The 15,764-nt window shown below is 49.4% G+C and overlaps 2 protein-coding genes across 4 annotated transcripts; both read right to left on the reverse strand.

Moving 5' to 3' along the window:
• Positions 1-1,506: 1,506 nt before the first annotated feature.
• Positions 1,507-2,737, reverse strand: SPAAR (small regulatory polypeptide of amino acid response). Its single transcript, XM_032307425.1, has one exon. It carries the CDS (start codon positions 2,716-2,718, stop codon positions 2,485-2,487), a length of 234 nt encoding a protein of 77 aa, XP_032163316.1. The 5' UTR covers positions 2,719-2,737; the 3' UTR covers positions 1,507-2,484.
• Positions 2,738-2,824: 87 nt separating this feature from the next.
• Positions 2,825-8,286, reverse strand: HRCT1 (histidine rich carboxyl terminus 1). 3 transcript variants are annotated; one of them, XM_032307423.1, is made up of 2 exons: positions 3,613-8,286; positions 2,825-3,025 (listed from the first exon to the last, which is right to left on the reverse strand). In XM_032307423.1, exon 1 carries the CDS (start codon positions 8,134-8,136, stop codon positions 7,798-7,800), a length of 339 nt encoding a protein of 112 aa, XP_032163314.1. In that variant the 5' UTR covers positions 8,137-8,286; the 3' UTR covers positions 2,825-3,025; positions 3,613-7,797. The 3 variants fall into 3 exon arrangements, with proteins under 3 accessions (XP_032163314.1, XP_032163312.1, XP_032163313.1); XM_032307421.1 differs by having other exon boundaries at positions 2,825-3,037; XM_032307422.1 differs by having other exon boundaries at positions 2,825-3,043.
• Between the last annotated feature and the right edge of the window lie 7,478 nt (positions 8,287-15,764).

Consider the following 15,764-nt stretch of genomic DNA (forward strand, 5'->3'; position numbering starts at 1 on the left):
TGTTATCTGCAGCCTTGTCCAGGTCACTAAATTAGGAGTTCACCAAGTGCTGGGACCATATCTGGTTTTGACTCCCATGTTCCCTAGGCAGAACCTGGTACACAGTCAGTGCTCAGCCAGTGTGTATTGAATAGAGAAGTGAATGACTAAATATGAGAAAAAGTGACAGAATGCATGAACAAATGCTTGAGTAAGGAAGGAAGACTTATTGAGCAGATGGAGTGGATGGAAGGATGGATAGATGGATGGATGGGAGGGAGAATGGATGAGTGGATGGATGGAAGGGAGAATGGGTAGGTGGGTGGGTGGATGAGTAGGTGAATGGGTGGATGGTTAAGTGGGTGAATGGGAGCAGGTGGGTGGATGGATGTATGGATGAATGGGTAAGTAAGTGGATGGATGGATGGATGGATGGATGGTAGATAAGTGGGTGGATTAGCAAGTGAACAAGTGAGGAAAACTCAGGGCTTGACAGACTGCCCATTGCCTGAAGAGTGAGGTCAAGCTCTCCACCATTGCTTTGTTTTCAGAGTCACGTGATTCCAGCCTGCAGACCTTCCTTTCACTGACCCAGAGAGGTTGTGACCATGCAGCACAGGGACAGAGCTCCAGGCCTGGGTCCTGATACTTGGGTCCAGCTGAAAGGCACCTGACCTGGACCAGAGCTGACTTTGCTCACCCCTCCCAGACCTTGCACTTCTATCTCTGCCCATCTGGAGCTTCCATGCCCAGGTATTTCTTTGTGTCTAGATATGCTCACCTACCTCTGATATCTGGGCACCTCTGAGAACAGGCCCCTGCTGAGTTCTGAGAAAGGCACCACCCAGGACCCCTTCAAGGAAGGACTTCAGGGTCAGCCTCAGCCACAGAGCTTCTTTGCCGAGGTCAAAACTTGGGGGACAGCAATGGGAATGGGCAGCACTCAGAGACCGAGCAAAGGCAGAAGGTGTGTATTAAGGGCCTGCATTATAATTTGACTTTTTCCTCTATCTAGTCCTGCTTTCTCCACCCTCCCCTCACAGATGTTGACCCCTATAAACATCTTATACCCCAAGCTTTGTCTCAGTATTCATTTGTGGGGAATGCAATCTGCAACAGTTCCTTTCCACGTGCATCTACAAAGGCCCTGTTTGGGAGCTTTCAGGTCCAGAGTGACCAAGATAAGCTCCCAAGAACTCCTGTCCCTGGGCTGTGCCTCTCCCTTCCCCATATTCCCCTATTCCATCCCTCTCTGCCAGCCTGACACTCCCCCTGCCCCCTTTCCCCCACTATACCTCTGTAGCCCCAAGCCTCTCTCTGAGAATCCTTCCTGTGGCCAAGATGGCCTTTCTAGGTACCTTAGAGCCCAGACCCTTATCAGGGTCAGTTTTGCCACCCTCAAAAAAAGTCCTAGGAGAGCCATCCATTCAGGGCTGAATGGAGACATATGAGCCAGGAGACCCAGAAGTTTGCACCCCTCAAAACTGCACTCTAAATATGGCACAGCATTTATTTCCCAGTACAGAAAAAAAAAAAAAAGGCAGATTTTCTGTTAATAAAAACTGAACATCTCTTTATTTGTGATGAAAACAAGAGCTTTGTTACAGGTTATTTTGATGTAACATAACATTTTAACTTATTTGGGATTATCTTTCAGTTCATGATTTTTCTATCATTCTTAATGACACAAGGCATTCACATTCTCTAAGAGCACAAGTGACCTATAAGAAGACAGTAATATAGTCTCATTCAAAGTACGTTTCAAAGTCTTCTTTCTGGCTTTCCTGTTAATCAAACAGCTTGTACTTTCTGTGACCATGTTTTTTTCTCTTCTGTTTCATTTTGTAGTTTTCAACACTGGTTCTTGAGAAACCTATATAAGGATATACATTTTCAATTATAAAATAAATTCTTCATTCCCAAGGAAGCAGTCTTTTGGTTGCAGAATTGCAGGTCTAATTTCAGACAATTGGCAGGGGACAGGCCTCAGGGCTGAGTTCTGTGAATTGTGCCCTGGCAAGGAACCAAACGACTCCCTCACCAGAGCATATAAAAATGTAAAAATGTCCACTCCAGGGCACTCTTTCTTCTGGTGGCAACAGAACCAGTTTCACCCACATGCTGGGGTAACCTGAGTGAACTAACCCTCTGTTCCTGATAAACTCCAGTCATATCGTCGTTAGTCCGTAGAGCTGGCCCCCGTGCAATCTGACCCAGTCACTCACTCTTCAGGCCTCCCCTGGGCCCCATCCTGTGGGCAGGGTCCAGCTGAGTTCTCAGGGGTCGGAGTTGAATTCCACCTGGTCCTGGCCCTGCAGATCTACCAGGCTGGCGGGCACAGCAAGCTGGGATGGGAAGACACTAGGAGTTTGCCGAATACAACAGGCAGGCAAGGCCAGGAAGGCCAGACTTGGGAGTAGTGGGACAGCAGGAAGGCTTGCTGGTGGATGAGTGGGTGAGTGGGTCTGACCCACCAGCAGAACAAATCCTAGGAACTGAGAGGCCTCACATGAAGGTCCAGAAGTCCCGGGCACCCACCGCCGCTGCAGGCTGGGCATGGCGACCCGGGCCCGTGAAGAGAGAAGCCTCCTGGCGAAACGTGGCCACCGTGAAGCTGTGGCCAGGGCCCCCCTGAGGATCCTGGGCCCTCGAGTCACAGCTGAAACAGCACAGGAGGCAGGTGATGGCTACGGTGACCACAAACAGCACCGCCACCACTCCAATCACTGCTGTTTCCATGGCCCTGCGCAGCAGCTGACCGGCTGAGCAACCAGGGGTGTGTCTTAGAGTCTTAGAGTCTTAGAGTCTTAGAGTCTTAGCTCCCCATCCGCACCAGGGGGTTCTGGGTGGTAGCAGGCACCCCGCTCTTCCAGCCGCGCTCCTTGTGGGCTCCTAGACAGATGCCGGTCGGAGGCCCTGCAACACGGCCCCACTAGGCCGTTGGGCGCTCCGCATTGCACCAGTCAGACCTCAGTGGGTCTCTGTTACTGTTCTCTAAGCCTCTGGCCAGGATCCCAAGAGCCGTGGTCAACTCCAGTGGCAGCTCCTGGAAGAAGAGCTAATCCTGAAAGATGTGAGCTCAAGACTCCCCGGACTTGGAGGGTCTGAGCAAAAGGGAGCGGAAGGCTTTGCTCAGAAAGAACCTTGCCGACCCGGCCCTCCGGTGCCGCCTACCCATTTCAAGAGAGTTTGTCTGCTCAGACAAAAGACAAAATACTCCAGGATGAGCCTGGGCTCCTCCCCTGCAAGAACCTTGGGCCCGGCCTTGAGTAGGCCTATCTGCCGCCTCCTGAGCTCCTGGCCTCAGGCAGGAGGCAGGCAGGCAGGTGGGGAGGAGGGCAACGTCAGCCCTGGGCCAGGTCGGGGTGGGAGGGCTGCACCGTCACCTTGAGGGCCATGGGGCCTTCGGCGGGGGCTGCAGTCCCTTCCTACATGGGACTGGAAGAGGGCTGTTTAGAGAGGGCGGGCTACGCTCCCCCCAGGACCTGACCCGCTCCAACCACTAACATCCGGGCTCCTCTGCCCCGCAGTCCCTGTTCCCGAGAAGTCCTCTTCTGCACGGCCTCCCCCCAGTCCTCCCCGCCGCAGGCTCACTCGGCCTGCTGCCCACACTCAGGTGCTAGGACAACTTACCCCGGGCTTCCCCGAGAGACAGCGCTGGCTGTACGCGGTGCCATGGCCTTCTGACCCGGGGGCCACCCCACGGGCCACCCCACGGCACACTCATCCCTGGGTGCTACAGCCTTTGTCCTGCTTCCGACAAGGCTCCGGGATGTCTGACGAGCTGTGAGCACTTCCTGAATTCCTTCCTCCGATTGTGTGGGCCCCGGACCCGCACAGCTGCCGCCGGCCCCCTCGGTGACTGCACTCACCCCACCCCCACGCACACCCACGCCGGTCCTGCCCTGCGCAGTCGCAGTTGTGTTCTCCGCTCAGCCCTTCAGGGTGAAGGGTGAGTCTGGCCCGGCCGCTGAGTCCGCCAGGAGAGCTGCGTCCTCTCCCTCAGTCACAGCTCTTCTACTGCTAACCCCCTGCTCTACCCTCCTTCCAGAAAGGAGGCTCTACCCACACTATGAAGAATAGGACAGAGAGAAACAATGCTTCCGGGTGCCAGACACAGCCAGGCATTAGCTCATGTAATGGTCCAGCAACGTTGGCAAGTGATATTGTCTACATTTCAGACAAAATGCAAATAATCAGAAGTTAAACCACCTGCCTGCAGCCTACTGCTGATTAGTCGTAGTGATAACAAGAGCACCAAATGGCTGAAGGAGAGGCTTCCCTCCTTTCCCTCCTAGCTCAGTGCTCTTCCAGGGTACCACAGGGCCACGGAGCAATCACCTCTTTCTGCGGCTTTACTGATCGGAGTTCGAAGACTCAGAGAGGGCAAAGGGCAGCCTGAGGTCACACAGCCTGGGTCTTTTGCAAGCTGTCCAAGACCCCAGTGAATTTTCTTTAGTACCAGTTTTAGGGAGATGCTTAAGCACAGAATGAGTGACTACTGGGACTCCATGAAGCCTGTCAAACTCTCACTCTTCCTTTTTCCATGAAGAGCTCAGGGCTCTTCCTCTGTGTGAGCAGTGCTGGGCAAGCTGGGCCCGTGGCAGGAAGCTGGACACCTCGAATTGTTGCTATTAACTGGGGCAACCAGAGCAGAGAATCTGTGGTGTGTGGTTTCAGACTGAATTACCAAAAGCAACTCACCAATTCAGGAAGTAAAAGGCACCAGAGGAATCGGGTTTCAAGCTGAGTTATTTGTTCTCTGACTTCTGGTTTGCCTGTTCTTTGTGGATGCAGAAAAGTGGGAGGCCGTCTATGGTAGATGTGTGCTTTTCAGCAGTTTTAAACTGGAATAAAGGGCAATTGCTCAGCCCTCTTATCTTCCGCCTTGTATGGGTTTCCTTATCTGATTCTGAGATTTGGGGGCCCTTCCTTGATTCATCAGTAAAACAGGCCTTCTGGTCTGTTCTCACAACAGGCATTCAGTATTTGAATGGAGGCTGGTGGCACAGTGAGAGGGACCTGGCTTGTGTTGTGAGGACAGGCGCGGTCTGCTCTGAAGCCCTCTCGGGGTTTCACGTCACACAGGCAGTCTGCCATGTGGAATGACCAACACGGCGCCTCAAGCCCAGGGCAAAAACAGCAATCTCATAAAGAAGGACGAAGTGTAGATGCCTTCACCACAGTGCCTGTTCCGTCCATCCCCCCACAGCCTTGTGTCCTGTGACAAGTGGCAGCAGCAGAGTCAGGCAAGCTGGAAAGATCAAGACAGCCATACGTGTTTGCCCACAGCTCAGAGATGTTCGTACTAAGGGTTTTTTTCTGGGTATATTCTCTTCTTCTTGCGACTATTGTCAACCTGTGACATACAGCCACTGCCCGTGGACCCCAGATGCCATAGGACTCCCCAAGATAACTATAACAATCACTTAGCTACACACCCATATGCACCATCAGCAACTGATCAGAAATAGACCACATCCCACACTTTCCCTTAGATTAACAAGGGCAAAAATGATGGCAGACATCCAAGAACAGAAAGGAGAGAGCTCTCCCAGAGACTCCAGGCCACACTGAGGAAAGGCAGGCCATATGAGTCTTGGGTATCCACAGAGAGATGAGGGAGAGGGGGTGTTCAAGCCAGCAGGCCACACATATCCATCTGTTAAATGCTTCCCCCTTCTCCAACCCCCCAACACCGGGGATGGAGTGGGAACCCAAGCTCCCTCAGCAAGACCCCAGAGGCTCAGAGGCTTAATCCTCTTGGGGCCCTACTGCTATACTTGGTGTCCCTACAAGCCCCAAGTTTCTGGCAGTGGTTATTCCAATCATATTTACTTTTCCAGAGAGCACAATGTTCTGAGAGTTTTTCCTGAGCATCTGTTGTGTTGGCTGGTTCTGCGCTGGGGTCTGGGAGCCCTCAACGTTTCTCAGATCTAGGAGGGCAGGGGCCCCCTGAATTCTGCCGTAAATCTTGGGAGAGGAAGAAAATGTGATCGGATTCCAACAGAACTAGAAAAATAAATACTAAAAGCAAACTGGAAGCCTATGGGAGGGAGTGACTTCTTCTTCTTGAGAAAAGACCCAGAGAGGGGAAGGTACGAAGTGTCTCCTGGGGCCAATGATGGAGCAGCATGGACAGGACAAAAGGAGCAAGGGGTAGGAACCGGATCAGGGGGCTTTGAACAGACAACCGAGAGACACAGACTCTCCCCCAGGGTGATGAGGGGTTTCAGCAGATCCCTCAGACCATGCACAGACGCTTCAGAAAGGGCAGGGCTGGAGAGGGGCAGCGATCCAGGCTGGAGGGACAAGCTAGGGCAAACACGGGAGTGCAAGAGGGAAGGAGGATTTGAAGGACACGGCAGAGATAAAATCAGCAATACCTACTGACCCGTGGCCCAGAAATCTAGTGTGGCTGTCAGTGTGAATCTGCCTCCCTTTCCCCCTCACACCCCCCAACCCACCCAGAGATTCCACTGGGAAATAGAAAAGAAACAGGATGTTCTATTCCAATGAGTCACCAGGCCCCGGCCTTTCTGGCCTATTCTCAAGCCCCTCCCCACCACCCCTCCTGGCCCCCAAGGCTCTCCTCCCTCCACTTCCCACCCAAGCACAGGCTTAGGCCTCAGAACAAGATTTCCTTCCTCCCTGTGGAATTCTGCCAGCTATTCATGGGATATTTGAAACATGCCTCCAGGCTTTCCCAAGAAGGAGTCTCTGCTCTCCCATTTTAGGGATGAGGAAACTGAGATCCCGAGGAGGCAAGCACTCTCCCAAGGCCACCTAGCACCACCTCCTCCAGTTAAAGAACCTCTCCACCCCTCTGGTATACACAGGCATCCATGAGCACAGGGAGCTGGAGACTCAAAGCTTGGATAAGAAACCCTGACCCAGTTACCAAGGAAATATTTAATTCAACACGGCCCGGGAAGTGGGGCTTCTGCAGGTCCCAGAGCTCAGTCTGCCCTGGAGATGGGCTGGGAAGATCTCTGGAGCCCTTGGGGGCCAGCCTGGGTGGCCTCATCCCTCTTCTCCCTGAGCCCCTGGACTGTCCCACAGAGGCCCAGAGCTCCCCCTGGTACACAGAGAGCCCTCTCTGGGCGGGGCCACATGCAAACCCTAAATCCTCCCTCAGAGCCTGGGTCTGGAGCTTTCTTTCCCTACTACCCTTGGAGCACCACAGGTCCCGCCCAGGTTCCCCCAGCGCACAACTGGCCCTCCAGCACCAGGCAGAAGGCACCTGTGTCAAGCATTCACTTCTTGTCAGAGACGAAGGTCCCAGGGCTGTGCAGACATAACGCCTGGCTGCTCCCTCTCCCACCTGTATTAGTCAGGAGCCTCTTCATGAAAGCTTCTTAGCGCGTTTTATTTTCTTGCATCAAGGCATAAGTGAATTGACCTTGCAGCCTCATATTGCCTTCTCTCCAAATACAAGGGCATTTCCGGCCCTCCCAGCTAGCCCCCTGGCCAGTACGTCGGAAGACAGCCCTTCAGAAAGCCCTGAACATCTTCTGTGCATCCACGTGCACCGACATTCCCTGGGTGTTACAGGCACCAGGCGACATCTGTCCCCAAAGGAGACCCCTGCTCTCACCCCGTTACCCTCCAGTGTGCGCAGGGCCACCCCCAGTGGCCCTCGGTTCTCTCCTCATCGTACCCGGGGGCATAGTATGCAGAAGCAGCCCAGTAGGAGCAGGGCACCCTCCCCAGCGTTTCCTGCAGAGAGGCGCCCCTCTGCAGGGGAGCACAGGGGCCCACAAGTCCAGAGTCCCAGGGACAGTAGGTAGGGCAGGCCTGGGCTGCCATTCACAGGTGTCAGCGGCGGCCTCGGTGGGCATGGTGGGCGTGGTGGTGGGCGTGGTGCTGGTGGAGGTGGTGGTGGTGGAGGCCCGCATGGTGCGTGTGAGACTTGTGGCCAGGATGATGGAAGTGGCGAAGGTGTCCCAGGTGGCCCTGGCGCGGGAAGAAGCAAGGCTGGGCCCAGCGGACGCGGTTTCTCCTGGCGGCCGGTCGGTTCCTCTCCACATCCACCCGGAGGTCCTGCTGTCCGCGGCACAGGCAGGCGGCCAGCAGCAGCAGCAGGAGGATGGCCACAGCAGCACCAATGATCAAACCCACGAGGCCTAGCATCTGGAAGCTGGACGGTCCTTCCATTCGGCAGCTCCTTGCTGCTTCCTCCCCTTCGGCAGCCTCTGCTCTGCCTTCACAGTCCCGGGACCTTGTTGTCTCGGCTCCCGCGGACTGGAGAACAGCCAGGGAATGTGGGCGCAGCCTCTTTGGGCTGGAGCTGCCTGCCAAGTGTGAGGCCAAGCGACTGTTAACTCTGGGGAGGTCCATGGGGACACTGGGTGGGAACAGAGGAGGCATGAAGCAGGGCTGTGGAAGGAAGAGCCCTGAGATTGGGGACAAGAGGTCCAGGCCCCCCATCTCTGCCACCTGGCCAAATGACCAGGCCAGCTCCCTTCCCTCCCTGGCCTCAGCAGCCGCCACTCTTAGATAAGACAACATAGCAAGTAAGAATGTGGGTTCTGGAACAACACAACTCATTAGCTCTGTGACTGTGCACAAGTTACTTAACTTCTCTGTGCTTTGATTTCCTCATCTGCAAAATGGCCAGTAAGAGTACTTTCCCGCATACACAGGGTTTTCTAAGGACTCAAGGGGTTAAGATTTACAAAGTGCTTACTAGTCCCTGACACATGTTTTCCCTCAATATTACTGCAGTGGAGTGTGGCCCCCGGGAGACCTCAGCCTTTGTGAGTCTCTGGCTCCCTGTCCTGCCACCCGAGTCCTCCAGAACAGGGACGGGCCCTATGGAATGAATTGTCCTGTACTTCAGGAGCACAGTGAGGTACTGCGGGCAGATTTGCATCATTGGGCAAGTTGAACCCTGTCTCTAGGTCCTCGTTGCCACCGCGTCTGGGTGTTAGCCCACGCTCAGGAGGCAGGAAGGAAGCTGCTGAGCTCAGAGAGGCCAGACCCCATCCTGCCTCCGGGCACCCGTTCACCAGTCTCGACTGTTGAACAGCCACTTCTGCCGTGGGCTTGTCAGTTCAGAAATGTTCTCATCCTCAAAGCTCCTCTGCACATGCAGCTCTGCATCTCACTACACTAGACCACAGAAGCCCAGGACCCTCCACAGTGAGGCCCCACATCCTCTGTGTCCTTCTCTGGTGCGCGCTCATCTCCCTGCCACCTGGAGGAATGTTTTCAGCAGCTAACCTCTGCAGGTCCTTAGGCAAACCCTTCCCCTGACCCAGCCCCGTTCCTCCTCTGGAAAAGTGCCAGGGCAAGAGGTGACCTCCAGGGACTTTCCCTCTCAGACCTCAGTGACATGAGCTTTCTCGGGGAGGCCTCAAACCCTTAGTGAAAATCTTCTCTGGATGAAAACGCCAAATGATGTCTTCAACAAAATTGGACTCAGGGGGCAGCAGCTCTAATGAATCCAGGGGTTTTTGTCCTCAGAGGAAAAGCCACTTAAACTTTTAATGATGCCGAAGTGAGAACTCCCTCCTATGGCTTCTGGGGCCCTGGGAGCCCAGCTGCCTTCTCTCAAGGCCCATTAAGGGGTGGGGAGGAAAGTCTGCTAAAAAGAAAAGGAGGAAGGCAAACAGAACTTTCTCCTTCTTCTCTAAGGAGACTCCCACTCCACACCAGCCACGGGATGGGGGCAGAGCCCTGCAAATAGCAGACATGCAGGGCTTCAGTCAACACAAAGCGCCTGTTGGAATCGCTGAGACCCAGCCCTCAATGAGAGTTAGAGAAATTGAGGACAGAGAAGGGAAGCAACTTGCTCCAGGTTTCCCAGCTTTGTGGGCTATTGTGTACAGCAGGTAACAAAGTCAGCACTATTCCTGGAGTGATGGGGGCATCCAGAGTGAGAGGCTGAGATCAGCTGGGGAACTTCCACAGAGTTAACAGGGACAGGGATGGGCAGAAGTGGATAACACTGAACGTTCCACCCCCTCACACACACATACACATGGCATTTGTTTTCTTGAGTGCAGTCACTTCCCAGCTGGACAGAAGACAGGATCCCAGAGTGGGTATCTGATGAGATTCTTTGAGCGCCTGGGGGAAGGTAGAGAGAGCACAGTCCTCTGGGTCCGCAGAAGCGACTGAGACCTTCTTGGTGGCCTGACTGGACACAAGGGTTTGCAGGACTGAAGACTTTAGAGGAATGTGTGGTTGTATCAGAAAAGCTGTTCTGTACCACTGTGATTGTATTTCTCCCATAGGGTTTGGTCTTCTGCACACTCCGCAGGCTGCCTTCCTGGCCGACGTGCTGGGACCATGCAGCTGATAGGTCAGCCATTTGGAGTTCCTATCATTTAGCTTCACGCACATACATTCTAGGGCGCAAAGACTTATACTTGCATGCCTGTGCACCCTCGTAAACTGCTCTGTGGGTAAACTCGTGCACCAAGAATTGTGTGTGCACATACTCGTGCACATATGTTCCATACAAGCTCACAAAATTGTGTTTGTACTAAATACAAGTGGCTCTTGGTTGTCCCACAATCCAACCCTTGTTTTCAGTAATTGGTGGCACCACCTAGTGGTGAAACTGTAAAAATCAGTTTCGTATTCTGATCTGCCAGAATTACAGTCTCCTGGTCTTTTATAAATTATAATTTTAACCCATGCACTTAACTCCTCTCTTTTACAAATTCCTGTCCAGAAAATTTAAGGAATTTCTACAAGATATAGTGCAAATGAAACCATACTGATGGAGGCACTGACTAAGGAAGGGTGTCTTTGGGAGGTAGTGAAAGGTATGCCCCAGCAGTCTCCCTAAGCCCTGTGATAGACAGCCGGGACTAGGAATAAGGGTGAAGTGGGCACAGGCAGAAAATAAAATGAGTGGCTTTAGGAACACAAGTGTCTGCTCTCAGAGGAAAGGCCAATACTCAGCCCATCTTTTGTTTTGCACAGAAAAGTAGGGATGATAATCAGCAGGTCCCTAACCTGGGGGCTCATGCCAGTTAGAGAAGGGAGATATTCCTCTGCCTAACGTGGGTGGCCTCAGTAAAAATTGAAAAGAAGTTGCTCAGAACAGCAGCAAACTTCTCTCCTCTTCTCATGAGTTCTTCCTGCTCCAATCATGGCTGAGCAAGACCACCACCCCACCCCTGCCCCCACTAAACCATAAACACCCCGGCTTTCTTCTTCTTCTTCTTTCTCCACTGTCTGGAGCCAACATGCTTGAACTTTAGCTACATAATTTTTATAGAACCATTTCAATTACAATACCAAAAAACATAGATCTAGGTTCCTCTTTAAAGTGAACACATAGGGAGAAATTGCTAGACATATGAAAAACGATATCAAGGATTACATCTTATTATCAGGCTTACTAGAATCTAAAAAATGGATAAAGAGTAAAATCCCAAAATTTATCTTCCATTTAAATAAGATTCAAAAGTCAATCCATGCACGAATTTGGGGAAATTATGCAAAGCAGAAAATTTGCTTTTAGATTAAAAATCAAATCAGGAAAGATCATTTTGAGAACCTATCTCATAAGTCTGGAGGAAAAAAGAATAGAGAGAGAGAGAGAGGAAGTTCCCAGGAACTCAAATATGCTTATATAATGGACATTCTAAAAGTAGAGAGCAGAGACCATGGAGAAATAATCATTCAAGAAATAAAGAAAATTCCTGAGCAAGAATTGAGTATTTAGATGAGAAGGCGCACTGCATACTAGGCAAACTATTTGCAGGGATGGGGGTAGCCAGGGCGGACTGTCTGGTTTACCCAGCTGAAATTTTGACTTTAAAAATGTTATGTAAAAAAAAATATAGAAAGGAATTCAGATGGTACAGCTATATAGAAACAGTCTGGCACTTTCTTACAAAAGTAAACACCTTCTACTATATTACCTAGTGATCACACTTCTTAGTATTAACACAAAGTAGTTTAAAACTTACATTCACACAAAACCTGCACATAGATGTTTACAGCATCTTTATTCTTTTTTTTTTTTTTAAAGATTTTATTTATTTATTTGACAGAGAGAAATCACAAGTAGTCGGAGAGGCAGGCAGAGAGAGAGGGAAGCAGGCTCCCCACTGGGCAGAGAGCCCGACGCGGGACTCAATCCCAGGACCCCGAGATCATGACCCGAGCCGAAGGCAGCGGCTTAACCCACTGAGCCACCCAGGCGCCCCAGCATCTTTATTCTTAATTGCCAAAACTTAGAAGCAACCAAGATGCCCTTCTGTAGGAGAATGAAGAAATAAACCAGGGTACATTAAGACAAGAATATTATTCAGCACTAAAAAGAAATGAGCTATCAAGCTATTAAAAGACATGGAGGAATCTTAAATACATTTTGGTAAGAGAAAGAATACAATCTGAAAAAGCTAAATACTGTATGATTCTAACCATATGATATTCTGGAAAAGGCAAAACTATGGAGACAAAAGAATCAGTGATTGCCAGGAGTCAGAGACGAGAGAAGCATGCAGAGGTGGGGCACAGAGGATTTTTCGGGCAGTTTCCCAGGACACCGTCATGTTGGATACAGGTTATTACACATTTGTCACAGCCCTTACAATGGACCACACAAGAGTTAAGCCTAATGTAAACTACGTACTTCGGTTGCCTATGATATATCAATGGAGGTTCATTAATCACAACAAATGTGCCACTGTGGGGCCAGATGATAGTGGGGGAGGCTATGCACATGTGGGGACAGGATGGATATGGGAAATCTGTGTACATGCCACTCAATTTTGCTGTGAATCCAAAACTGCTCTAAACAAATAGTCTATTCTAAAAAAGTAAAAGGATTAAGAAATGATCCTACAAACAACTGGAGCTGTTCAAACGGTCTCAAAGAATAGAGCAAGATAGGAGCTTTCCTTTATTTTATAAAATTTACTTCTACTTTCTAATTTACTTTCTAAACCTAGCATAACCCTGATACCAACTCTGACGACGACCACATAAAAACACCACAAATATCAAAACTCTAAAAAATAACATATTTATATCCCTAGCAGAATGTCGAAAGACTAAGGCTCCATAAACAAATAGTTTATTCTAGGAATGTGAGAGTGGCTTGATGTTTTTAAGAAGTCTATTGTTATAATTATTTATATAAATAGGTAAAAAGAATAAAATCACATAATCTCCTTAGTAGGTGGCAGAAAGGCATTTGATAAAATTCATTATTTATTCTTGATATGTATATATGTACATATATATGAACAAAAAAATAGAAGTGCAGTATTAGAAGTATACTCTCTTCACATGATTAAAAAGAAAAATATTTCAAACTACTAGCCAACATCATGACTGATGGTGAGAAAACAGAGATGTTCTCATGAAATCCAGGGAAAAGTGAGAAAGCTCACTCATACCAATTTCACTTAGCACATTTTTTTTAAGATTTTATTTATTTATTTGACACACACAAGAGAGAGCACAAGTAGGCACAGAGGCAGGCAGAGAAAGAAGGGGAAGCAGGCTCCCCACTGAGCAGAGAACCTGATGCAGGCCTCGATTCCAAGACCCCGAGATCATGACCTGAGCCAAAGGCAGAGGTTTAACCCACTGAGCCACCCAGGCGCCCCACTTAGCACATTTTTAAAAGAGCACAAAATAAAAAGTAGAAATATTTACTATGTAATTACATGTCTAGAAACCTTAAAAAATTATGCTAAAAACCATTCACACTAATAAGAGGTTTAATAAAGATAATTTAAAAATAAAATATAGGGGTGCCTGGGTGGCTCAGTTGTTAAGCATCTGCCTTCAACTCAAGTCATGATCCCAGAGCCCTGGAATCAAGGTTCACGCTGGGCTCCCTGCTTGGCGGGAAGCCTGCTTCTCCATCTCCCGTTTCCCATGCTTGTGTTCCCTCTCTCACTGTCTCTCTCTCTCTGTGTCAAATAAGTAAATAAAATCTTTTTTAAAAAAAAATAAAGGGGTGCCTGGGTGGCTCAGTGTGTTTAGCCTCTGCCTTCGGCTCAGGTCATAATCTCAGGGTCCTGGGATCGAGCCCCACATCGGGCTCTCTGCTTAGTGGGGAGTCTGCTTCCCCTCTCTCTGCCTGCCCCTCTGCCTACTTGTGATCTCTCTCTCTCTCTCTCTGTCAAATAAATAAATAAAAATTAAAAATACAAAAATACAAATACAAAAAGCAGGGACTTTCCTACATAATGGTAATAATTCATTTAAAAACACAACAAAGTAAAAACATTACAGAAATTGGCAGCAAAAAAAACGTAAAACCTCTAGGAATAAATTAAGCAAGAATACTAACAGTGGGGGCTGGAGGGGGTAAGGGGGACAATATTTTGCTCAGGAGAGAAATATGTGAGCTTCTTCCTTGTAGGCCCAGAGCACCTGACTGGGGAAAGATTTGAATTATTACAGAAAAAATACAAAGAAAAGAATTATTACAGAAAAATACAAAGAAAAAATACAAAGATGCAATCTTTGACATTCAGAGCAGGCCTCTTCCTTATAAGTCAAGCCAATGTCCTGAGAGCATTTTCAAAGTTCCTTTTTCTCCCCCTTTCAACACACCGGATCAAGAAGCAAGCTGAGGACCTGGCCCCCAGAGCTTCCCCACAGCACAAAAAGCTCCCGACTTGCATGTGTGACAGCTGAGTAGCAAGGGTTTGACGCTCTAAGGCAGAGGGGGGCCATGATAGCCAGGCCCAGGAAAAGCCTGGTCTCTTCTGGCCTCAGGTGATGATGGAAAAGAGAAAAGAAACAGAAGAAAGAGATGTAAAGTATAAAGTCTGTGAAGCAGCCCCTAGAGGATGGGGGTAGAGACCAGTAGACACTGACATTATGTGGATAAAAAATACAGTCTACAAAATCTGGGAATTCATAAAAACATGACCTCATTTACACATACAAGGCAGTTAGGGCTGGGAATGGTCGAGTTGCAACCTTAAATGTATGCACAGACAAGAGCTGGAGAGCTACACGACGTGATATTAACAGCACTTCTCACTGAGTGGTGGGGTTACCAGTGATTGATTTTTATTTCGGCAATCTGTATTTTTAACATTTTAACAATAAACATTGTATTTGTATATTAACGAAAGCAACAGAAGTTACAGCAGCTTTAGAGAAGATATTCAGGGGGTGCCTGGGTGGTACCATCAGTTAAGCAACCAACTCAAGTCTTGATCTCAGGGTCTTGACCCCACCCCCAGCTCTATGCTCAGCGTGGAGTCTGCTTGAGTTTCTCTCTCCCTCTCCCTTTGCCCCTCCCCTCTGTGCTCTCCAGTTCACTAGCTCTCTCTTAATTAACAAATAAATATTCAGAAAACATGCCGATCCAAATAGATAGCTCTGAATCCCAGCCAAGCCATTCATCTCCTTCACCAAAGAGCAGCCAGACTCCAGAACCATAAACTCGATTGGTGTCAGCTTAAAGTGTCAGCCAAAAAGTGTAAGAAGTATATCAGATTGGCTGTCCTTGGGAATGGGAGGGAGCTGATTAACCCAAGGGGACTGCTCTTCCCCAGCCCTCCTGGATGGTGTGCCCATGGGCATTTAGACACACATATAGCAGGTAAACACAGTAAATTTTTTTGAGCCTCACTTTCCCCTTATGCACAATGAGGGAAGGACTGGTGACAGATTGAATCTGTACAGTCAAAGTTGCCTTCCTTTCTGACTTTTCAAGTTTCTACAACTTTCTGAAACCACCATTAAAAGATAACGGTGACACTTAGAATTTCATTTATTTAACTAACATCTATTTAACCTGGCCCTACATTTCGTGCTAAGGCTAGGGAGAAGAAAGATGCAAA

This window comes from Mustela erminea, chromosome 12 (genome assembly GCF_009829155.1).
Source record: "Mustela erminea isolate mMusErm1 chromosome 12, mMusErm1.Pri, whole genome shotgun sequence".
Lineage (NCBI taxonomy): Eukaryota > Metazoa > Chordata > Mammalia > Carnivora > Mustelidae > Mustela > Mustela erminea.

Coding starts and splice junctions, on each gene's coding strand:
- SPAAR (XM_032307425.1), bottom strand. CDS start 2,718: ATGGAAACAGCAGTGATTGGAGTGGTGGCGGTGCTGTTTGTGGTCACC.
- HRCT1 (XM_032307423.1), bottom strand. CDS start 8,136: ATGGAAGGACCGTCCAGCTTCCAGATGCTAGGCCTCGTGGGTTTGATC.